The 25886-nt window shown below is 48.6% G+C and overlaps 1 protein-coding gene across 1 annotated transcript in view; it reads right to left on the bottom strand.

Annotated features, from left to right (window-relative positions):
* The window catches only part of SLC12A4 (solute carrier family 12 member 4), a 394075-nt gene extending 371547 nt beyond the window's left edge, over nucleotides 1-22528 (bottom strand). Inside the window, exon 1 of the mRNA XM_073657959.1 lies at nucleotides 22224-22528. Within this exon, the coding sequence (XP_073514060.1) occupies nucleotides 22224-22359 (136 nt within the window). The 5' untranslated portion in view covers nucleotides 22360-22528. The remainder of the gene's footprint in view (nucleotides 1-22223) is intronic.
* Between the last annotated feature and the right edge of the window lie 3358 nt (nucleotides 22529-25886).

Raw genomic sequence — 25886 nt, 5'->3', positions numbered from 1 at the left:
CCCCCTCCCCCAAATCCTGTTATGTGTGGCCCCCCTCCCTCACACCCACCCCCCCCAATCCTGTTATGTGTGGCCCCTCTCCCCCCAATCCTGTTATGTGTGGCCCCCCATCCCCCCAATCCTGTTATGTGTGGTCCCCCCTCCCTCACACCCTCCCCCCCAATCCTGTTATGTGTGGCCCCCCTCCCCCAAATCCTGTTATGTGTGGCCCCCCTCCCTCACACCCACCCCCCCCCAATCCTGTTATGTGTGGCCCCTCTCCCCCCAATCCTGTTATGTGTGGCCCCCCATCCCCCCAATCCTGTTATGTGTGGTCCCCCCCTCACTCCCCCTCCAAATCCTGGTAGGTGTGGCCTCCACCCCCCCTCCAAATCCTGGTAGGTGTGGCCTCCCCCCCACAAGCCTGGTAGGTGTGGCCTCCCCCCCCACAAGCCTGGTAGGTGTGGCCTCCCCCCCCACAAGCCTGGTAGGTGTGGCCTCCCCCCCACAAGCCTGGTAGGTGTGGCCTCCCCCCCACAAGCCTGGTAGGTGTGGCCTCCCCCCCCACAAGCCTGGTAGGTGTGGCCTCCCCCCCCACAAGCCTAGTAGGTGTGGCCTCCCCCCCCACAAGCCTAGTAGGTGTGGCCTCCCCCCCACAAGCCTGGTAGGTGTGGCCTCCCCCCCCCACAAGCCTGGTAGGTGTGGCCCCCCCCCCCCAAGCCTGGTAGGTGTGGCCTCCCCCCCCACAAGCCTGGTAGGTGTGGCCCCCCCCACAAGCCTGGTAGGTGTGGCCTCCCCCCCACAAGCCTGGTAGGTGTGGCCCCCCCCCCACAAGCCTGGTAGGTGTGGCCTCCCCCACCCACAAGCCTGGTAGGTGTGGCCTCCCCCACCCACAAGCCTGGTAGGTGTGGCCTCCCCCCCCTACAAGCCTTGTAGGAGTGGCCTCCCCCCCCCCACAATCCTGGTAGGTGTGGCCTCCTCCCCCCACAATTCTGGTAGGTGTGGCCCCATAACTGCACACATAAAATAATAAACACTTATACTCACCTTCCTTCCTCATGTCTGCTCCAGCGCTGCTGTGTCCTGTCTGCCAGCAGCTCATGTCGGCATCTGAGCTCTCAGACGCTGAGGTGAGCTGCTGCTGCTGGCACATTAACGCTTCTCCACACCGGGACTATGGGCGTGGAGAAGCGTGAATATGCATTCTTTTTAGCAGCGGGTACTGAAAGCAGGAGCCGTGGCTCGGCGCTCCTCCATGCCAGCTACTTAAAAGAATGAATATTCCCTCTTCTCCACGCCCATGGGAGTGGAGAAGAGGGAATATTCATGTCCCTTTAGCAGCGGGCACACGTGGTAGCTACAGCAGCGGCTACCACGTGTGCCCGCTCCTCCACTGCAACCTCCCTCCCCCCAATACTAATCTATCCTCCTGGTTCCCACGCTGATTGGGGCCCTCCCAGCTCACGGACCTTATAGCAGTGGTGTGGTCTGCCCATTTTATGTGGCCATTATACTGTGTGGAGGGTTGTGTGGGGATTACAGTTGGAAAATCAAACTGTGATAGGGTCACCACTCTTTGTTGGGGGGGGCATCTTACTGAGTTTGGGGGTACTTTCGCTTACATCATACTTTATTATGCAAATTTTTTTATCCTTTGTTATTACGGTATATATTTAAATTAGACCATTGGACCATATGCTTTGTACTGCTCTTACATAACATATTATTCCAATATTTTATTCTAAGATCTATTTATTAAAATGTACTTTGTTTGTGGTAAATCCCTTTAAGTTTGCTTCCATATGGAAGAGTTTGTTACATTTGATAAGGCAAAACTTCCTCAGTTGTAGACATTTTTATTTTAATAAATACTGTATGAATGTTGGCCAGTGACTTTGTTTAAGCTTTTCATTTTGGCTCTGTGTGTATTTAAGTTTTACATCCCTGATATAGACTAACAAAAAATGGAATAAAATGTGATCAAAATATCAAATGTAAATAAAAATGGTACCGGTGAAAATATCTTGTCCCGCAAAAAACTAGAAGCCATAGAGCTCCATCAGCGGAAAAATAAAGTTATAGCACTCAGAATATAGCAATGCAAAAATAATATTTTTTTCTATAAAATAGTTTTTATTGTGCAAAAGCGCCAACACAAAAAAAAATTATACAAATGTGGTATCAATATAATCATACTGATGCAAAGAATAAAGCTGCCACAAAAAAAAAAAAAAATCCAGAATTGCTGGTTTTCGTTCATTCTGCCTCCCAAAAATCAGGATAGAACGCGATAAAAAAAATTATGTGCCCGAAAAATGGTACGCAAAAAAATGGCAACTTGTCCTGCAAAATACAAGCCCTCATGTGGCTGTCAATAAAAAGACAGAAAAAATTATAAGTCAATATATTTGCAAGAAAAAAAAAAAAGCGCTTTTTAGTGTTTGACAGCTGCCAAACATAAAAAAACAAAACAATATAAATATGTTATCGCTGTAATCACACCGACCCGAAGAATAGAGTCCTCTAATCAGTTATACCGCACAAGGAACAGCATAAAAAATAAATAGGACAAATTCTTGACCGGCTGCTGATTTGTATATTCTGCCTCCCAAAGATCGCAGTATGGCTCAGCACACATACAACCTAAGCTCTGCACTGAGCACTTACACCGGTTTTTCAGTGTAAATCTCTGAAATACTTGATTTAGACAGAACCCCCAGTGGAAGATTCCCTATAATAAGGCAGGTAGAGTAATTGTGGACAAAGGCAGGACTATGATTCAGCAGTGTCTTTCTTTTTAGGCATGCATAAAACAACGGTTGGCCACAGTTGTGCACTTCTGAGAAGGACACCGCAGAACAGAGGAGTCCAGAGTAACTCTACTGCCTCGTTATAGTGAATGCATCCTTTGGAGGTTTCTTCTGAGTCACGTCATTTGGATATCTAGATGTCAAGGTGAGGAGACTTTTAAGCCGCAATGCTCCTCTGGGAAATATGCAAATTGTCTCTTCAGAGAGGAAGAGAACTAGAATTTTAGGATTGCTACTTCCTATAGGTGGCACTAAACTTCAATATTGACCCTTAACAAGCCTTGTCACATGACTTAAAATAAAAGCCAGAACCAGAAGCTCAATTTGCAGACAGTGTGTTTCAGGGCACTGCCCCTCAGTACAAAGTGTAAGTTCTGGTTTGGCTGGGTGAGAGGCGTCAGACCCTGACGAAGGAGCAGCATTTGAAACACACGTTAGGGTTTTGGCGTGCCATGCACAGGCTTCCGAACGTTCAGGTAATTCCCCTTTCTTCCACATATACCCGCATACATACTCCATTGTACATAAATAGTGGACATGAATCTTCTATCTTATGTACCTGCCTATATTGCATTTACCCCTATGTGATCCATAGCATATTGCTGTGTTAATCCAGTATAAGAGGCTGTGTGAGGAGCTGCCCACTTACTAAAGACTATTATACTTTTCCAGCAACGGACCACCATTTTTGTCAATATTATTATTGTGTGTTATTAGTGATTTACTTGTTATGTTTTATATAGTTCTGCTTCTTTGTCAGTATGTAAGAATCACTTGTAAAATGTCCAGCATTACCCTAATCTCATCTTTATCTCAGGAGTTCATTGTTTCAACAACCAATAATCTCACTAGGTGAGTGTAGATTGAGACACAGTGGAGCCGTCACCACAGGGGGTCTTACAGGCAGTCTCAGATGAAGGCTTCTAGAATATTCTTCAGTAAGGCTGTGTGCCCATGATGCGTTTTTGGTGCGTATTTTGGTGCGTATTTGCAGCGCGTAAACACTCCAGAAATGCATTGCATACCTTATCCCATGACTTCCTATGACATTCTGCAAGTTCTGTGCACATGGTCCGTATTTTTTCAGTGCAGATTTTACTCGCAGAAAAAATACGGACATAGCCAATTCTTCTGCGTTTCTTCATGTGACTCGCCCCCTGAGCCGTGGGGCACTCAGAGCCGGGCAATAGGGAAACGATGGGGGTAGTAGTGGCAACCCGGTTCCGTGGCTCAGGGTGGTCAGACCAGTGGTAGTCTGCTACGTGCTGTTGATAATGTCAGACTACGCCACCCGTGGATTGCAGTTATTATGAACCGCCGCTGCAAGGCAGACCGCTGGGGCTGATGATGCATGCAGCTGAGGCAGTGTGACTCCCCACGGGAAGAGTGCAGCCCCAGGGCAAGGTAGTGAATGGTGGGGGTGATGGTGTAGAGAGTCCCAGTGCCGTTAGTGCTGGAGGAGCAAAGAGTACACAGACAACGTACTGCAGTCCAATGTCTTTTACTCACAGTTCATATGATCCGGGTCACTTCTGCGCAAGCAGTGACCACCCAAGCCGTGCGGTGTCCACCAGGGGCTCGGTCAACCCCCAGGCGGTTCAGGAGCATGGCACAGGACCCCCTTCAATCCTTTCTCTGGCCTGCCTCACCAGTGACCCACTTTTGTCCAGCTGCCGCAGATCTGCGCGGGTAAACGTGGGCCCCGTTCCCCGCTGTCCTATATGGCGCCTTCCTAGCAGGTTTGATGAGGTGTCGCACCAATAAATGATCACGACCTCCGGTCTTTGGCTGAGGGTAGTTTCTCCTCCACCAACTTGGGATCGGTACCCTTAATCTGCCTGACCCTTCACCCGATATTCTCATGGGTTCTTAGGGTCCCTTCCACCTTCTTGCTCCTGAGCCCTTCTGTTTCTCTATCTCTCCTCCTCCTCTCCAGTTCCTTCTTCTCCTCCTGTTCCTTCTCCTTCCTCGGCCTCTTCTCTTGGCCCACCTCTGAGCAGAGCTCCTACAGAGCCTCCGCTCCCAGTCTTCTCCTCTCCCTCTCTGAACGAAACTGGACCCAGATCTAAGATGGTGCCCACCTTTTATACTTCCCTCTGAAACATGAGCCCAGGTGACCAGCAACCAATGGGCTCCTACCTACGCTCAGGAACCGTCCCCTCCTGCTCCTACAACACTGGGTTTTCCTCCCCCCTCCCCACTCTAGGCAGGGACATAGTCGGTCGTGCCTGCATTTCTGTCTAATGGGAGCACCGTTGAGCTGTCCCTCAGAAATGAGGTGAGTGTGCTGTATGCAGCTAACTGAGCCCTGGTGCATACTCCATCCTTACCCGGGAGTGGAATATCACACCTCTGGCAGAGGTGCAATACCCCTGTAGCGGCTGAACCCTCGGGGCGCTACACATGCGTATTTGCCTATACCAGTGATTTTCAACCTTTTTTGAGCCGGGGCACACTTTTTATACTTAGAAAATCCTGGGGCACACCACCAACCAAAATAGCACAAAATGACACTAAAACAGTCATATTATACATATAGTTAATAATATAGATTCTAAATTCATTTTACTCACTCAGTGTGAAACCTGGGCCTGTTTCAATAAACACAAAAGGGATATCCTGGCAGGAATTGTGGAAAGACACACACAAAGCTCTTCCTCAACAGTTCTCAGTTTCTCCCTGTTTTTAGTTTTTATCGCAGTCAAGCTTGAGAAGCCCAGCTCACATAGATATGTGGTTGAAAATGGGAGCAATGTCAAAATAGCTTTGTTGGCCAGAATGGGGAACTCCTTGGCAACAGATAACCAAAAACTGTCCAAAGGAAGATCAGCAAACTTTAGCTTTAAACCGCGATCTTGCTTCAGTTCAACGAGTTCCTCTTGCTCCTTTAAAGTCATGTCCTTTCCAGCAACGGATAATGAGCTGTATGGGTCCCTAACACAGTCAAGGGACCATTCTGTGAAGGCTGAAGAGAAATAGAACGATAACTTCTCCTCAAGAGTTTTCAAATGTCTGCCAATCGCTTCGCACATTGCAGCAGTATTGTCATCATGCAGTTTCTCAGTGAGTGGGAACATCTGAAGGTTGCCACCCTGCACATGTTGTTGCCAGAGCTGCACCTTTAAACGGAATCCGTTCATTTTATCAGTGCTTGTAAGCAGGTTTTCATTTCGACCTTGCATCCGTGTGTTTAGTTCATTCAGATATTGAAATATATCAGCCAGGTATGCCAGCTTGGCACATCACTCATCACTTGCAAGCAGCTTTGAATAATCGGACCTCTCGTTTGTAAGAAATATTTTAAGTTCCTCTCGCAACTCATACACACGGGCCAGCACTTTGCCACGTGACAGCCACCTGACCTCCGTGTGGAGCAATAAGATTTTATGTTCCGCTCCCATTTCTGTACACAAAGACGCAAATAAGCGACATCTCAAAGGTTGCGTCTTCACAAAGTTCACTATGCGCACATCATCATCCAACACAGGAGCTAGATCTGCTGGTAAGGTCTTTGCAATGAGGGCCTCACGGTGCAAGAAACAGTGGGTAGCAAGAACATCTGGGTTTCTTTCTTTAACCCTACTTACAAAGCCTTTGATGCGCCCGACCATGGCTGCGGCTCCATCAGTGCAGACACCTGTGCAGTTTTCCCATGTAAGTCCACTTTTATCAAGATATTCCGATGTGACTTGGAATATTGCCTCTCCTGTTGATTTTTCTGTCAGTGCCTTGCAAAATAGGAAGTTTTCTCTAATGGCTTCACAATCCACAAAACGCACATTGGCCAGCAACTGACAATGTCCACTGATATCCGTCGACTCATCAAGTTGTGTAGCGTCGGCGTCCCGGCCTTCTGCTAGGCAGGGACGCTGTTCCCCTCACCTCTCCACTCCGTGCCCGGCATCCTCCTCCCGCTCTGCTGGCAGCGCGCGCTGCTTCCCGGCCACTGTGCTTAGGGCGCGCGCTCCCCCTCTCTTAAAGGGGCCAATGGCCGGAGGGCCTCACCATATATAAGGCACCTCCTCCAAAATGGAGGTGCCCGAGCAATGTTGTTGCAAAGCCTTCACTCTGCTTCAGCCCTCAGGTCCCGTTGCCAGTTACATGCCAGTCACCTGCCAGATTCCTGCCTGTTACCTGCCAGTCACCTGCCAGATTCCTGCTTGATACCTGCCTGATATCCGTTTACCTGCTTGCAAGCCTGCGGTCCGACGGTCTGCCTTCCGACACCTGTCAGTCTGTCTATGGACCAGCCTGCCCGCTCACCTGGGAGCGCTCATCTGCTACCTGCCTGCTAGCCTACCTGGAGGCTCCGCCGTCACTTGCCGTGACCACCTGCCTGTCCAGAGACTCTTGCCTGCTCACCTGGGAGCGCTCACCTGCTACCTGTCTGCTGGCCTACCTGGAGGCTCTGCCGTCACTTGTCGTGACCACCTGCCCGTCCAGAGACTCTTGCCCGCTCACCTGCTACCTGTCTGCTAGCCTACCTGGAGGCTTTGCCGTCACTTGCCGTGACCACCTGCCTGTCCAAAGACTCTCGCCCGCTCACCTGGGAGCGCTAACCAGCCACCTGCCTGCTGTCCTTCTACCCAGAGACTGTCCCTGTCACTTGCCGTGAGTACCCGTCCTTCTACTCAGAGACTGTCCCTGTCACTTGCCGTGACTACCTGCCCTTCTACCCAGAGACTGTCCCTGTCACTTGCCGTGACTACCTGCCCTTCTACCCAGAGACTGTCCCTGTCACTTGCCGTGACTACCTGCCCTTCTACCCAGAGACTGTCCCTGTCACTTGCCGTGACTACCTGCCCTTCTACCCAGAGACTGTCCCTGTCACTTGCCGTGACTACCAGCCCGTCTTCCCTGGGAGCCACCCGCTTCCTTACAAGGACCGCCCCCTTGTATAGTTGCCCAGAGGTTCCGCCTCCCAGACCCGTTACAAGTTGCAAGGCAAATTTCTTACTGATGCGCACCTTTTCCAAAACAACTGTTTCAATGTCCGCAGACAAGTCATCAATCCGTCTGGCAATTGTGTTATCAGAGAGAGGCACTTTAGCTATCTCTTTAGCTGCTTCAGGGCCAAGCATCTCATTTACAATAGCTTTACAAGCTGGTAGTATTAATGTTTCTGCCACAGTGTGGGACTTTTTTGATTTAGCTATGAGTTCAGCAACAAGGTAGCTAGCTTTGAGGGCTCTCTCATTTACCTTTGTGCTTTTTCTCAAAAAAGTTGCCCCTTTCTCATTGTTTGTACGCAAGCGTACAAAATATTCCATCGGTTTATTTTGAACAGAAGGGTGTTTCGTTTGGAGATGGCGTTTAAGTTTGCTTGGCACCATAGCGCTATTGGAAAGCTTCTCACCACACACCAAGCACAGTCGTGTTGGTGCTGTCGCATCCCCAGTGGAAGTAAATCCAAATGAAAGATAGCTTTCACTGTATTGCCTTGAGCTCACCGTCTTGTCTTTTTTCTTTTGTCGAACTCTCATACTAGGGCCTTCATTTGGGTTAGAATTGTGTCCAGGGTCCTGTTCGGCATTTGCCTTTTCCATTCTCAAATACTTCTCCATCACTGCTGAGATAGTGTGCGCAGCCACACACTAAAATAGAAGAGTATTACATTATCTGCCACACTTAAAGGACCTCTGCTAGGCATATTTCATTCCTGAGGGCTTAAAAAGCAGCTCTCGTGGTGACAAGAAGCTGATTTAAACCCCCCAAGAGTGAACTTCGCGAGAGCTGTATGTGTGTGATAATAACTTATATTACTATGGCCTGCATTTCCTGCTTGCATTGACACTAGTGACGTAGCACTCAGCTTTCTCTATAAGTAGAATAGAGCCGGCTGCCAAGTGCTACGCCACTAGAGTCAATTCAAGCAGGACATGACTGCTGAAGAACGGTACTAATATCATTCATTATTCCATACATACAACTCTCACGGAGTTCACTCTTGGCGGTTTTAAATCAGCTTCTTACCACCACAAGAGCTACTTTTTTAGCCCTCAAGTGTGAAATCTGCCTGGCAGAGGTCCTTTCAATAAATTATTTATTTTAAAAAAGTAAAATAAAAAAGGATAACCCCCTCATATATTCAATCCCATGTAACCTCATAAATACAGTCCCACGTATATGAGCACATGATTATCAGCATCACATACTGTGGTGATGTGCACTGTACAGCGCCACAGTATATGGTGCTGATTATTATGTGGCTCATATACTGCAATATAAAGGGGTACAATGAGAAGTACTATGGCCATGAGGCCAGAGTACAAGTGCCAGCTCATATACTCAGCATATGAGCTGGTACTTGTAGTACTCCAGCCTCATGACTATAGTATTTCTCATTTACATTTCTCATTGTTATATGCAGTATACTGCTGGAGTACTAAAAGTACCAGCTCATATGCTAAGTATTCTGCCAACAGTTCATATACTCAGGCAAAAGCTCATATAGTCAGCATTATTGGCGGGCATTACCTTGGCGGCGGGCAAATGCGAGAGTCTCTCCGCTCTCAGGATGACGCGCCGGCCTCGGTGACGTCATTCAGTCACGCGAGGTTCAAAGCTTGTACACGTCTCCTACATTGTAAGAAGGCATGACTGCGCATCGAGCGCATTGCTGGGAAACAAAACACAGGGGACACCATAGTTTGGGGAACTTTCCCCGCGGCACACCCGACCATGTGTTGCGGCACACTAGTGTGCCGCGGAACACTGGTTGAAAATCACTGGCCTATACAATGCATTGGAAAAACGCATGGCAAATACGTGTCAAAAACGCATGTAAAAACCACATGCGTTTTTCTGCCAAGGAGATGCAGAAATGCTCTAAATGCTTAAGGGGAAGGGTGTCAGCACTTCTGAGCTGGGAGGGGGCTGACCCCAGGGATGTAGAGGAGAGACATGTTTTAGTCGGGGAGTTGGTGGAAGGATGCCGGAGGGTTAGGATCTGTGTCTGTGGACCTGGAGCTGATGGATGGATGACTTACGGCGTGTTGAAGATCTGTTACCAACTAAAGTGGATAAATGTGCTTCAGTTGTGGATATGTCATTTGGATTTAAACTTTATTGAAGGACTGCTGCTACTGGATATCTGTTCTTTCATCGTTTTATCTGTCGTCTGGAGGAACATGGACTGTGGCTACAGACTATACAGGCTGGAGATACGGAATCTGTGGGCCAACCAAAAGTTGAGAGACTGTGGGTATCACCTGATACAAAGCCAGTGGAACTACTGATTACAGGTTGAGAACTTAAAGACAGAGAACTGTATTTTGGCCATTTACTTGGAATTGCTGCATTACCATGGAGGTGATTAATAAAATATTGTAGCATTGTTAACCTACCTAGGTGATTACTTACAACCCACAACCTCAGATCTCTACAGGCTGGTTTTGGTTGTTTCTACAGTACAGACCAAAAGTTTGGACACACCTTCTCATTTAAAGATTTTTCTGTATTTTCATGACTATGAAAATTGTACATTCACATTGAAGGCATCAAAACTATGAATTAACACATGTGGAATTATATACTTAACAAAAAAGTGTGAAATAACTGAAAATATGTCTTATATTCTAGGTTCTTCAAAGTGGCCACTTTTTGCTTTGATGACTGCTTTGCACACTCTTGGCATTCTCTTGATGAGCTTCAAAGGGTAGTCACCGGAAATGGTTTTCACTTCACAGGTGTGCCCTGTTAGGTTTAATAAGTGGGATTTCTTGCCTTATAAATGGGGTTGGGACCATCAGTTGTGTTGTGCAGAACTCTGGTGGATACACAGCTGATAGTCCTACTGAATAGGCTGTTAAAATTTGTATTATGGCAAGAAAAAAGCAGTTAAGTAAAGAAAAACGAGTGGCCATCATTACTTTAAAAAATGAAAGTCAGTCAGTCCGAAAAATTGGGAAAACTTTGAAAGTGTCCCTAAATGCAGTTGCAAAAACCATCAATCGCTACAAAGAAACTGGCTCACATGAGGACCGCCCCAGGAAAGGAAGACCAAGAGTCACCTTTGCTTCTGAGGATAAGATTATCCGAGTCACCAGCCTCAGAAATCGCAGGTTAACAGCAGCTCAGATTAGAGACCAGGTCAATGCCACACAGAGTTCTAGCAGCAGACACATCTCTTCAACAACTGTTAAGAGGAGACTTTGTGCAGCAGGCCTTCATGGTAAAATAGCTGCTAGGAAACCACTGCTAAGGACAGGCAACAAGCAGAAGAGACTTGTTTGGGCTAAAGAACACAAGAAATGGACATTAGACCAGTGGAAATCTGTGCTTTGGTCTGATGAGTCCAAATTTGAGATCTTTGGTTCCAACCACCGTGTCTTTGTGCGACGCAGAAAAGGTGAACGGATGGATTCTACATGCCTGGTTCCCACTGTGAAGCATGGAGGAGAAGGTGTGATGGTGTGGGGGTGCTTTGCTGGTGACACTGTTGGGGATTTATTCAAAATTGAAGGCATATTAAATCAGCATGGCTACCACAGCATCTTGCAGCGGCATGCTATTCCATCCGGTTTGCGTTTAGTTGGACCATCATTTATATTTCAACAGGACAATGACCCCAAACATACCTCCAGGCTGTGTAAGGGCTATTTGACCAAGAGGGAGAGTGATGGGGTGCTACGCCAGATGACCTGGCCTCCAGTCACCAGACCTGAACCCAATCGAGATGGTTTGGGGTGAGCTGGACCGCAGAGTGTAGACAAAAGGGCCAACAAGTGCTAAGCATCTCTGGGAACTCCTTCAAGATTGTTGGAAGACCATTTCCGGTGACTACCTCTTGAAGCTCATCAAGAGAATGCCAAGAGTGTGCAAAGCCGTCATCAAAGCAAAAGGTGGCTACTTTGAAGAACCTAGAATATAAGACATGTTTTCAGTTGTTTCACACTTTTTTGTTAAGTATATAATTCCACATGTGTTAATTCATAGTTTTGATGCCTTCAGTGTGAATGTACAATTTTCATAGTCATGAAAATACAGAAAAATCTTTAAATGAGAAGGTGTGTCCAAACATTTGGTCTGTACTGTATCTAAAAACAAATTAAATTAGTCATTTATATCCATTAAGATTTTACCTCATTATTCCTTTTAGAATGGTCCAATTATGGGTGGTATTTATACATTATATGATGCGTCTCTAGGGCAAAATATCATGAGTATATAAGAAAGGTGTTCACAATCTATCACCATATGTTCATGTAGAGTTAGCTATATCTCTTCTACATCATTGTACATTCTGATTTCTTTATGATCTAGGACTTAATGTTAAACTTGATTTATGATACAGTCATTGGTATTTTCATATGTGATATGGTTCTGTTCCGGTTGTTTTTAAATAATTTTACATGTGATATTTTTTTGTTAATTGTGTGTGTGCACCCCTCAGTGCAGTGCCATTTCATAACCACTGGTTGTACAAATAAAGGCTTTTTATTTGAAATCTATAGTCCTGTCCTCATATGACCAATTTGTTCAGCTCTCTGTTGGTATTTGAATTTTTTCCGAATGGTCAGCCATTCAAGGTCTGGTTAGATATATGTCAATTTAATTAGCGTGTAATTGACATTATCATCCCTCATATTGTATTGACATATAATTACTGCCAAAGTCCAGTATTTGCTCTAATTATCTATGAGGAGGGAGGCAGCATTCTACTCTATGTACTATATGAGAGGTGCATTCTGCCACTTGGCGGGCTGTGGGGATTGCATCATACTATTTAAGTTGAAAAACTGCGAACTTTTCAACATTTTCGCCAAAATTGCCATATTTTCACAAATAAACGCAAAAATATCAACCTAAATTTACCACTAACAAAGTACAATGTGTTACCAAAAAAACTGTCTTAGAATTACTGAGATACATTGAAGCGTTCCAGAGTTATTACTATTATTATTTGGATGAGTTAGGAAGGTGAAAACAAACTTGGGATGAAGGGGTTAAAGCATGACACTCCAAAGAGAGACAAACTTCAGCATCAAAATAAAAAAGAATGCAAAAAAAAAAAAAAAAAAAAATGCCATTGTTCATTGCGCTTGTATGAAAATAATCAAATTGAAAATAAGTGCAAAAATTCACTATAATCAAAAACGCACCAAAAGCTCATCGTGGGAAGGTAGCCTAAAGTCCTATCCAGGAGTCTTGTATTTTTTCCTCATCGGGCTAAAGGCCCCGTCACACTTAGCGACGCTGCAGCGATCCTGACAACGATACGACCTGTCAGGGATCGTTGCTGCGTCGTTATTATGTGGTCGCTGGTGAGCTGTCAAACAGGCAGGCTCACCAACAATCAGGGGAGCAGCGACATCGTGGAAAGAATCTTTCCACGATGTCCTGCTCCTGGTTACCAGCCTGCTGAAGCAGGAGCAGGCTGGTAACCATGGTAAACATCGGGTTACTAGGGGCACACGCGCACCTAGTAACCCGCTGTTTATCATGGTTACCAGCCTGCTACGGTGAGCGGGAGGTTACCGCTCACTTTAGCAGGCTCGTAACCATGATAAACAGCGGGTTACTAGGTGCGCGTGTGCCCCTAGTAACCCGATGTTTACCATAGTTACCAGCCTGATCGCTGCTCCCGCTGGTCACACACAGTGATGTGTGCTGACCAGCAGGAGGGCAACGACCAAAAAAATGTCCAGGACATTCTGCAGCGATCAGCGACCTCACAGCAGGGGCCTGATCGCTGCAAAGTGTCACACATAGCGACATCGCTGGTGAGGTCGCTGTTGCGTCACCAAAACCGTGACACAGCAGCGATCTCGCTATGTGAGATGGGGGCTTAAGACATGCCTGTAAGTGCTCAGCCCCAAACAAAAAAAATATAAAAGTCCCAGAAACCCCTTTAACACAACCACACATAAGAATCTTTGGGTCCCATAATAGGCAATAGTGTCCTATAAAAATAATAAAACGTTTACTTATGTCACCTAAGGCTATGTGGACACAAAGCGTTTTGGATGCGTTTTCGCGGCGGTTTTCCGCTTTAACGCTTGTTAATAGGTCTGACAGCTATAGCAATGGTAATCCGGATGTACTGTGCACACGAGCAGAAAATTTCAGCTCCAGATTACCATTGCGGAAAAAAAAGCAGTGTACTGTACTGCCAGGACCTGCTGTGACGTAGCGATCAGCTGATCGGTCACGTGACATCACCGTGGGAACATTCTCAAGAATGCTCCCACGGTGGTTAGCTCACCGGGGATCATCAGCTGATGAACCCCAGTGACCTCCTGCAGCAAGGTACACTGACAGGAGTGATTTTACACACCTGTCAGTATACACTGCTGGCAAAGACAAATGACACATACTAGGAATAGAAGATTAGAATCATTTTCATCAGTATCTTCAGCTGGGGAAAATTCTGATAATTTAACCAAACCGGCAGACAGGGGTGGTAACATCATGATCTGGCCCTGTAAGATTTATGAGGTAGAGACATATCGACAGCTGCGTGATAGCCAATGCTATAGGAAGTTAACATCAACCCTTTGCGCTCATTTTGTGATTCACTCTCTAAGATCTTGGAAGGAGGGCGAGAGAAAAATCTGATCCCGAAAGAACTATATGAGGCTCTGGTTGTACCTGAACCTAGGGTCTCTACACTATACCTTCTTCCTAACATTCATAAGAATTGCAAAGTACCACCAGGGAGGCCTATGGTCTCGAGAGTTGGGAACTATTTAGAGAACATCTGTAAATAGAGTGTCAAAGTACTCAAGCCATTGGTGGAAACATTACCTGCCTATACTCATGATACTACAGACTTTTTGCAGAAAATCGACCTGATGCATGTAGATGAAGGTACGATCATGGTGACATGTGACTGAGTCACTCTATACCAGCATTCATCACCATGATGGCTTAAAGGCGGTATCTTACTACCTGTCCATGGCAAACATGGCAGTGGAAGAGATTGAGTTTGTACTACAGCTGCTGGAATTTGCACTAACACACAATTTTTTCTTTTTTTGGGGGGGGTCCCTCTACCTACAGCTCCAGGGGACAGCCATGGGGGCGGCCTTCGCACCGTCCCATGCCAATCTGTTCCTGGGGCTATGGGAGAGAAACCTCTTCCTGTCAGACCGTTACCCATCTATGGACCGCGTCCCTTTTTGGACTTGGTACATCGATGATGTATTCTTGATCTGGCAGGGCAATGAACGGGACTTGAAAGTCTTTTTTTAGCAGCTGAATGATAACACTCTCAACCTACGACTCACATATAAATATAGTGAGACTAGGATTGATTTTCTGTACGTGACGGTGAGGCGTGATGAATTTGGCATGCTGCTAACTGATCTTTACCGCAAAGAAACATCTGTTAATGCGGTACTTCACGCCTCATCGTCACTCCCTCCACACGTCATTAGGGCAATACCCACCGGACAGTTCTTTCGGATCCGCCGCATTTGTTCCTCCGACTCGAATTTTGAGAAGAGGGCGGAGGATTTGAGGGACAGTTTCTGTGAACGTGGGTATAGCAATCGGGCTATTAAACACGCGTATAACGAGGCTAGGAATTTGAAACGTCATGACTTGGTTTCGAAGGTGAAAACATGGGCCACTAACAACACAGTGAGAATGATCACACAGTATCATTCACACTGGGATCTCATGAAAAAGTGTATCAGTGTATAATGGTCAATCCTTTTGGCTGATAAAACATTAAAACAGTACTTACCACCAACAGCCCAGTATTGCTGCATGATGGAATAAGAATCAGAGATATCTTGGTAGAGAGTCACCATAGTCGGAAAGATCAACCGACTGTGTGTCCTACCCAGAGTCGTGGTCCTAGATGGGGGTGTCAACTTTGTAGAGGATGCGTGGCGTGCCCTAATATAGAGGACGCCACGACCTTCCAATCCGCAGATGGACTCAAGGAGAATAAAATTACTCAAACTATTAACTGCTCTACAAGGGCAGTAATTTATTATGACAAATGTCCCTGTTCTAAAATCTACGTGGGATTAACCACCCGACCTTTAAAGGTCAGAGTGCGTGAACATGTAAGGGACATTATGGCAGCAAAGTACATTGTAGAGACAGAGGAACTCCGCACACTACCAAGACATTTCCAACAATTCCACAACTGCGACCCTAAGGGATTACGAGTGAGGGGCATAGACCTGATTGTATCGGGCCCGCGTGGAGGTCAGACCAACTGCTTGCTTAGACAGTTAGAAACTAAATGGATCTAGACTTTGCAAACCTTGAATCCTGATGGTTTGAATGAACATCTGAGTTTTGCTCCATTCCTTGGAGTAGAATAACTAGTAATAGTGTTCTTCTTGCTCCCCATTCGCTGTTGTTCCTTCCCTGTCCTTTTCATTGTTTTTATGCTTTTTATTTTCATTTGATGTTTTATGTTACTTGAACTGTTGTTATATTCTAGAAGAGCATATATACATACAGTACAGACCAAAAGTTTGGACACACCTTCTCATTTAAAGATTTTTCTGTGTTTTCATGACCAAGAAAATTGTACATTCACACTGAAGGCATCAAAACTATGAATTAACACATGTGGAATTATATACCTAACAAAAAAGTGTGAAACAACTGAAAATATGTCTTATATTCTAGGTTCTTCAAAGTAGCCACCTTTTGCTTTGATGACTTCTGCGTAGGCTGATGGAGATGTACATTTGTTGTTGTAATGTCTCTGTTCTCCTTGGTGTAATACTAACTGTATGTCTGATGTCTTATATATAATGGTACGTCCTATATGGATTTGTAGATCCTGAAAACTATGTCCGTTATACATGTGGAAATCGTAGCAGGTAAGGGAGATCATACATGAATGGTATGTTCAAGTTTTTCTGCTTGGGCCACAGAGGCATGATCCTTATTAGACGAAGAATTGCTGATAGTTGAACATGCTGCTCATGTGGGTCCCTGTACTTGCTATAAGACATCTGCTTAACTTCTCTTATTTTGTCCCCTTACCGGTATAATAGATGATGCTCTCCCATGGGTGGTTGTGTGCGCGGTCGCGCTGCAGTGCGGGGAAGCGCATCCGTCGCTGTATCTTCCGGGACCGTCGCTCTGGTCCTGCGCTCACACACTTTGGAGTACTGTGACTGGGCGCGGGACTGAATCGCCCTCTCTGACGCGGTGGATGGATGAGCCCCCCTAGAGCGTCAGGATGCTGCGGTTCTGAAAGACGCGCTGCATGTCAGTGTACACAGATGAACTGCAGCCTCTGATGCACACATAGTGGACATGGGATTTCTAGAGATCTCATCCACCATATGCTAACAATTGGAAGCTGCAGGTTTGGCGCTGTATAAACACGCAGCGTCAAAACTGCACCGTGGCCACGTACCCAAACTAACCTCAGCATGTCAATTTATGTAGCGGACAAGCTAGTCTCCGCTGCAGATTTTGACCGATTGTCATTATATGTGGTGGATTCACATGTACTGACAACAAAAGTGCAGCATTAGAACACCGCATTTTGTACACAACAAAAATATTCTGCATCCAAAGCACTGCTTGTTGCTGTAAATGGGGACGTAGCGGCTAACGAAACAGCTGTGAGCTGTTATTAATGGCCAGGGACCATGTTTGCAAATGGCACCTTCCCTGGCTAAGAATAGCAGCTCACAGCTGCCGCATAAATTATGTGAATAGAAATGCTAATTTAGATTGGGTGAATGGGACTAGCTGACAACTAGGTCTTTTGTTTGGTGATGACAAGGTGTTAATCAGACCTTTTCATGCCCAAACCTATTAAAGTAAAGTAAAAAGAGTTAAATAAACACACAAACACAGAGTAAAAACTTTATTTGAAATACAGCAGACACATTCTTTAATCATTTAAATTAACCAATATACTCACCCCAGTTCTGACAGTAATCCAAGGGTTTAAGCAATGTCCAACCAAATAACTAACTCCAAAAAGCATTCATTGATGTACAAAAACGCTTCAAAAACCGCGTCAAAAGCGCTGCATTTTTCCTGCCAAGGGGATGCAGTACAGCTCAGGAAATTTCGGCTTCAAATCCTGATCGTGCGTACATAGCCTAAATCACACAATTAGGCTGAGCGCCCACGATGCAGATTTAATGCGTTTACGAGGCAGCATTTCCGCTGCGGAAGCGTATTAAAAATCGCTTGGTAAGAGGTCCGGGATGTATCCCAATGATAATCCGCTGTGCACATGCTGCGGAAATATCCGCTGCGGATTATCATTGAGGAAAAATCCGCAGCACAACCAATTTGCATTGAACCGAATAATATCCGCATGTATATATGCGGATGTTATGCGGTTCAATGCGTGGATGGTACCCGGGTCTGGAGAAGAGGAGACTATCATCCAACCCGGGTACCATGGTACCTGCAAGTTAAAAAAGAATTATAAAGTAAAAAATAAATATTCATAATCACCTCTCCGGCGGTCCCTGGTCTCCTCGGCGTCCCGGGGTGTACTTGCAGGACCTGCGATGACATAATTTAGTCAGCTGATGGTCAGCGGTCAGGCGATGGTCGCGTGATCATCAGCTGACTAAATGACGTCACTATAGGTCCTTCCAGCACAACGCGGGACGCCGAGGGGAGAGACCGCTGCCGGGAGGAGACCTGGGGCCGCCAGAGAGGTGAATATAAGGTTTTTATTTTTTTTTTTTTTACTTTAGATGCAGCATTTGAAGTAGAAATTTCCTCCAGTTGCATGGATTTATGTTGTGTGACCAACTTGTCAACCCCTTTTCCAAGTGATGCTCAAAATTGTTTAGAAAAACACTTGGAAAAAACGTATGCATAAAAGCATGTAAAAATGCTGAAAAAAAGAATGTAAAATCCGCATGCGTTTTTTTCGGCAAAGGAGATTCAGAAATGCTCAGGAACTTTCTGCATTGTGGGCACATACCTGTACTGGAGAAACTAAGGCTTCTTCCTGTGAAGTCAGTGGGCTGGTACATGTGTCACAGTGCAGCAACGTCATTGTGCCACATGCACCAAAACATTGGCATCACCCTGTATTTCATTCTGCTCTCGTGTAGGGTTCAGGGATAAAGTTGCCTACAGGTTTCAACTATAGCGACACACTGAGGACCTTGGTGATGGAGATTCTAGGTACAGTGGTGGCCAAAAGTATTGGCACCCCTGCAATTCTGTCAGATAATACTCAGTTTCTTCCTGAAAATGATTGCAATCACAAATTCTTTGGTATTATTCTCTTCATTTAATTTGTCTTCAATGAAAAAACACAAAAAGAATTGTCCTAAAGCCAAATTGGATATAATTCCACACCAAACCTAAAAAAGAGGGTGGACAAAAGTATTGGCACTGTTTGAAAAATCATGTGATGCTTCTCTAATTCGTGTAATAACAGCACCTGTAACTTACCTGTGGCACCTAACAGGTGTTGGCAATAACTAAATCACACTTGCAGCCAGTTAACATGGATTAAAGTTGACTGAACCTCTGTCCTGTGTCCTTGTGTGTACCACATTGAGCATGGAGAAAAGAAAGAAGACCAAAGAACTGTCTGAGGACTTGAGAAACCAAATTGAGAGGAAGCATGAGCAATCTCAAGGCTACAAGTCCATCTCCAAAGACCTGAATGTTCCTGTGTCTTCCGTGCGCAGTGTCATCAAGAAGTTTAAAGCCCATGGCACTGTGGCTAACCTCCCTAGATGTGGACGGAAAAGAAAAATTGATGAGAGATTTCAACACAAGATTGTGCGGATGGTGGATAAAGAACCTCGACTAACATCCAAACAAGTTCAAGCTGCCCTGCAGTCCGAGGGTACAACAGTGTCAACCCGTACTATCCGTCGGCGTCTGAATGAAAAGGGACTGTATGGTAGGATATCCAGGAAGACCCTACTTCTTATCCCGAGACATAAAAAACCAGGCTGGAGTTTGCCAAAACTTACCTGAGAAAGCCTAAAACATTTTGGAAGAATGTTCTCTGGTCTGATGAGACAAAAGTAGAGCTTTTTGGCAAAAAGCATCAACATAGAGTGTACAGGAAAAAAAAAGAGGCATTCAAAGAAAAGAACACGGTCCCTACAGTCAAACATGGCGGAGGTTCCCTGATGTTTTGGGGTTGCTTTGCTGCCTCGGGCACTGGACTGCTTGACCGTGTGCATGGCATTATGAAGTCTGAAGACTACCAACAAATTTTGCAGCATAATGTAGGGCCCAGTGTGAGAAAGCTGGGTCTCCCTCAGAGGTCATGGGTCTTCCAGCAGGACAATGACCCAAAACACACTTCCAAAAGCACTATAAAATGGTTTGAGAGAAAGCACTGGAGACTTCTAAGGTGGCCAGCAATGAGTCCAGACCTGAATCCCAAAGAACACCTGTGGAGAGATCTCAAAATGGCAGTTTGGAGAAGGCACCCTTCAAATATCAGGGACCTGGAGCAGTTTGCCAAAGAAGAATGGTCTACAATTCCAGCAGAGCATTGTAAGAAACTCATTGATGGTTACCGGAAGCGGTTGTTCGCAGTTATTTTGGCTAAAGGTTGTGCAACCAAGTATTAGGTTGAGGGTGCCAATACTTTTGTCTGGCCCATTTTTGGAGCTTTGTGTGAAATGATCAATGATTTGATTTTTTGCTTCATTCTCTTTTGCGTTTTTTCCTTGCAAGCAAATTAAATGAAGAGAATAATACCAAAGAATTTGTGATTGCAATCATTTTCAGGAAGAAACTGAGTATTATCTGACAGAATTGCAGGGGTGCCAATACTTTTGGCCACCACTGTAGTTACCTACCTCGGCCTTTTTACCCGTCAAAAAGGGTCATCGGCTCCCTGCTCCAGCATTCCACCTGGGAGTCTGAGTGACAGCACAGAAGGTAAGATGGGGCCACTAAAGCGCACCTGCTGCACTGAGCGAACAGAATACCATCGGAACTGGGCTAAGTAGCATTTTTTTATTGTTATCTTACCACTCAGTACTTGTGGGGGCTAGGGGCCATCATACTGCATTTGGGGATGTGAGGGTCATCATACTGCATAAGGGGAATGTGGGGACAATCATACTGTGTGGGTGAGAACACTAAGGGTATGTGTAGACGATCCTTTCTAGCAGTGCTTTGAACACAGTATACTTTATGCTGCGTCCAAAGCGCTGCACGCAGGTGAATCCGCATGTGCTCATTTTACCATGCGGATTCACCACATCCTATACAGTAAACTTGCGTCCCCGCAAGAGAAAAAGACATGCTGAGGTCTGGAAAGACGCGTCGCGTGTCCGCGGGTGAGCCACAGGAGCCGCTGTGAATTGCACGCAGCGTTTACTGACAGTGTGCACACATGCTAAGGGGCTTCAACAGGAGAACATTACTTTCCCTATGGGGCCCCCTGCGGTCTATGTACACCCCTGCCTGTGATTAGTGTTAGAGCTCATTCAGTTGGCAATGATATTTCTTGTATGCAAAAAAATAATCTGAGCTTCATCAGTGTTTTTGATCAAGTTTCTATTTTACAGTCTGAGAAAAACGTACCGTAGACGATGACATCACAGTGCTGTCCGATATTTCACAGACACATAAGATTGCATCGCTAAGTTTAATCTGACGAGTTTAACGTACCGTAGACAATGACATCACAGTGCTGTCCGATATTTCACAGACACATAAGATTGCATCGCTAAATTTAATCTGACGAGTTTAACGTACCGTAGACAATGGCATCAGAGTGCTGTCCGATATTTAACAGACACATAAGATTGCATCGCTAAGTTTAATCTGACGAGTTTAACGTACCGTAGACAATGACATCACAGTGCTGTCTGATATTTCACAGACACATAAGATTGCATCGCTAAGTTTAATCTGACGAGTTTAACGTACCGTAGACAATGGCATCACAGTGCTGTCCGATATTTCACAGACACATAAGATTGCGGCGCTAAGTTTAATCTGACGAGTTTAACGTACCGTAGACAATGACATCACAGTGCTGTCCGATATTTCACAGACACATAAGATTGCATCGCTAAATTTAATCTGACTCGTTTAACGTACCGTAGACAATGACATCACAGTGCTGTCCGATATTTCATAGACACATAAGATTGTATTGCTAAGTTTAATATGACACATTTCGATGCTTTTGTGTGAATGACTCAGTGAGAGGGAAAAGAAGTATAAACTTGTGAACTTCCCCCATAGACTATCATCCGATCAAGTGCTATCCGTAAACTACACAGCACGCATATGAGAAACACTGAGGTGTGAATGAGCCCCTAGTTGTTGTTTCTGTCTATTCAGGAGATCAGCAGCATCTATCACATTGCACATCAGTGTCAGAGTGGAGCACTTTCAGTACATCATTTCATGCCTGAAGGCAACTACCCTTATAGAAGTATTCGCCCACTATCCGTGCAGCGACCCCCGGACTAAGCTCATCCATACAGCAGCAATCCCCACCGCCGAGGCGTTAGCAGGCATCAGCCACGAACTCACCATCTGAACTAACAGTGTCATAGAAATCCTGCGAGTTCTGCTCGGAGTCGTGATAATCCACGTAGTTAATTCCTTCCACGGAACAATATTCGTCCTTCTGGCGCTCGGTCACTGGCACCACGGTAAAGTGCGGCATCTCCCTAAAGAGCGAAGTTACTTCTGCAGCTAATATGTCGGCACGGCAGCGCTGCCCATGAATTCCAGAGCCATGGCCTCACTTCCTCCAGACATTCCCCGCACACCCCGCCCTCCGAGCCGCCGCCGCCGCCGTGCGTGATAACCGGGCTGTGCACGACGCCGAGCTCCCGGGAACCGCACCGCACGTCATAGCGAGCTCCCGGGAACCGCACCGTACGTCATAGCGAGCTCCCGGGAACCGCAGCGCACGTCATAGCGAGCTCCCGGGAACCGCAGCGCACGTCATAGCGAGCTCCCGGGAACCGCAGCGCACGTCATAGCGAGCTCCCGGGAACCGCAGCGCACGTCATAGCGAGCTCCCGGGAACCGCACCGCACGTCATAGCGAGCTCCCGGGAACCGCAGCGCACGTCATAGCGAGCTCCCGGGAACCGCAGCGCACGTCATAGCGAGCTCCCGGGAACCGCACCGCACGTCATAGCGAGCTCCCGGGAACCGCAGCGCACGTCATAGCGAGCTCCCGGGAACCGCAGCGCACGTCATAGCGAGCTCCCGGGAACCGCAGCGCACGTCATAGCGAGCTCCCGGGAACCGCAGCGCACGTCATAGCGAGCTCCCGGGAACCGCAGCGCACGTCATAGCGAGCTCCCGGGAACCGCAGCGCACGTCATAGCGAGCTCCCGGGAACCGCACCGCACGTCATAGCGAGCTCCCGGGAACCACACCGCACGTCATAGCGAGCTCCCAGGAACCGCAGCGCACGTCATAGCGAGCTCCCGGGAACCGCACCGCACGTCATAGCGAGCTCCCGGGAACCGCACCGCATGGCATAGCCAGCTCCTGGGAACCGCACGTCATAGCGAGCTCCCGGGAACCGCACCGCACGGCATAGCGAGCTCCCGGGAACCGCACCGCACGTCATAGCGAGCTCCCGGGAACCACACGTCATAGCGAGCTCCCGGGAACCGCACCGCACGTCATAGCGAGCTCCCGGGAACCACACGTCATAGCGAGCTCCCGGGAACCGCACCGCACGTCATAGCGAGCTCCCAGGAACCGCACCGCACGTCATAGCGAGCTCCCGGGAACCGCACCGCATGGCATAGCGAGCTCCCGGGAACCGCACGTCATAGCGAGCTCCCTGGAACCGCACCGCACGGCATAGCGAGCTCCCGGGAACCACACGTCATAGCGAGCTCCCGGGAACCGCACCGCACGTCATAGCGAGCTCCCGGGAACCGCACGGCATAGCGAGCTCCCGGGAACCGCACCGCACGGCATAGCGAGCTCCCGGGAACCGCACGTCATAGCGAGCTCCCGGGAACCACACGTCATAGCGAGCTCCCGGGAACCGCACCGTACGTCATAGCGAACTCCCGGGAACCGCACCGCACGTCATAGCGAGCTCCCGGGAACCGCACCGCACGTCATAGCGAGCTCCCAGGAACCGCACCGCACGTCATAGCGAGCTCCCGGGAACCGCACGTCATAGCGAGCTCCCTGGAACCGCACCGCACGGCATAGCGAGCTCCCGGGAACCACACGTCATAGCGAGCTCCCGGGAACCGCACCGCACGTCATAGCGAGCTCCCAGGAACCGCACCGCACGTCATAGCGAGCTCCCGGGAACCGCACCGCATGTCATAGCGAGCTCCCGGGAACCGCACGTCATAGCGAGCTCCCTGGAACCGCACCGCACGGCATAGCGAGCTCCCGGGAACCACACGTCATAGCGAGCTCCCTGGAACCGCACCGCACGTCATAGCGAGCTCCCAGGAACCGCACCGCACGTCATAGCGAGCTCCCGGGAACCGCACCGCATGGCATAGCGAGCTCCCGGGAACCGCACGTCATAGCGAGCTCCCGGGAACCGCACCGCACGGCATAGCGAGCTCCCGGGAACCGCACCGCACGTCATAGCGAGCTCCCGGGAACCACACGTCATAGCGAGCTCCCGGGAACCGCACCGCACGTCATAGCGAGCTCCCGGGAACCACACGTCATAGCGAGCTCCCGGGAACCGCACCGCACGTCATAGCGAGCTCCCGGGAACCGCACGGCATAGCGAGCTCCCGGGAACCGCACCGCACGGCATAGCGAGCTCCCGGGAACCGCACGTCATAGCGAGCTCCCGGGAACCACACGTCATAGCGAGCTCCCGGGAACCGCACCGCACGTCATAGCGAGCTCCCGGGAACCGCACGGCATAGCGAGCTCCCAGGAACCGCACCGCACGTCATAGCGAGCTCCCGGGAACCGCACGGCATAGCAAGCTCCCGGGAACCGCACCGCACGTCATAGCGAGCTCCCGGGAACCGCACCGCACGTCATAGCGAGCTCCCGGGAACCCCACCGCACGGCATAGCGAGCTCCCGGGAACCGCACGTCATAGCGAGCTCCCGGGAACCACACGTCATAGCGAGCTCCCGGGAACCGCACCGTACGTCATAGCGAGCTCCCGGGAACCGCACCGCACGTCATAGCGAGCTCCCGGGAACCGCACGTCATAGCGAGCTCCCGGGAACCGCACCGCACGTCATAGCGAGCTCCCGGGAACCGCACCGCACGGCATAGCGAGCTCCCGGGAACCGCACGTCATAGCGAGCTCCCGGGAACCGCACGTCATAGCGAGCTCCCGGGAACCGCACGTCATAGCGAGCTCCCGGGAACCGCACCGCACGGCATAGCGAGCTCCCGGGAACCGCACCGCACGTCATAGCGAGCTCCCGGGAACCGCACCGCACGGCATAGCGAGCTCCCGGGAACCGCACGTCATAGCGAGCTCCCGGGAACCACACGTCATAGCGAGCTCCCGGGAACCGCACCGCACGGCATAGCGAGCTCCCGGGAACCGCACCGCACGGCATAGCGAGCTCCCGGGAACCGCACGGCATAGCGAGCTCCCGGGAACCGCACGTCATAGCGAGCTCCCGGGAACCGCACTGCACGGCATAGCGAGCTCCCGGGAACCGCACGTCATAGCGAGCTCCCGGGAACCGCACCGCACGGCATAGCGAGCTCCCGGGAACCGCACGTCATAGCGAGCTCCCGAGAACCACACGTCATAGCGAGCTCCCGGGAACCGCACCGCACGTCATAGCGAGCTCCCGGGAACCGCACGGCATAGCGAGCTCCCGGGAACCGCACCGCACGTCATAGCGAGCTCCCGGGAACCGCACCGCACGTCATAGCGAGCTCCCGGGAACCGCACGTCATAGCGAGCTCCCGGGAACCGCACCGCACGTCATAGCGAGCTCCCGGGAACCGCACCGCACGGCATAGCGAGCTCTCGGGAACCGCACCGCACGGCATAGCGAGCTCCCGGGAACCGCACGGCATAGCGAGCTCCCGGGAACCGCACCGCACGGCATAGCGAGCTCCCGGGAACCGCACGTCATAGCGAGCTCCCGGGAACCGCACGTCATAGCGAGCTCCCGGGAACCGCACGGCATAGCGAGCTCCCGGGAACCGCACCGCACGTCATAGCGAGCTCCCGGGAACCGCACCGCACGTCATAGCGAGCTCC

Source organism: Phyllobates terribilis, unplaced genomic scaffold (genome assembly GCF_046119375.1).
Source record: "Phyllobates terribilis strain yellow unplaced genomic scaffold, ASM4611937v1 Scaffold_13__5_contigs__length_258822181, whole genome shotgun sequence".
NCBI lineage: Eukaryota > Metazoa > Chordata > Amphibia > Anura > Dendrobatidae > Phyllobates > Phyllobates terribilis.
Note: the sequence above shows the minus strand (reverse complement) of the source record. Positions and strands in the feature narration are given on the sequence as shown.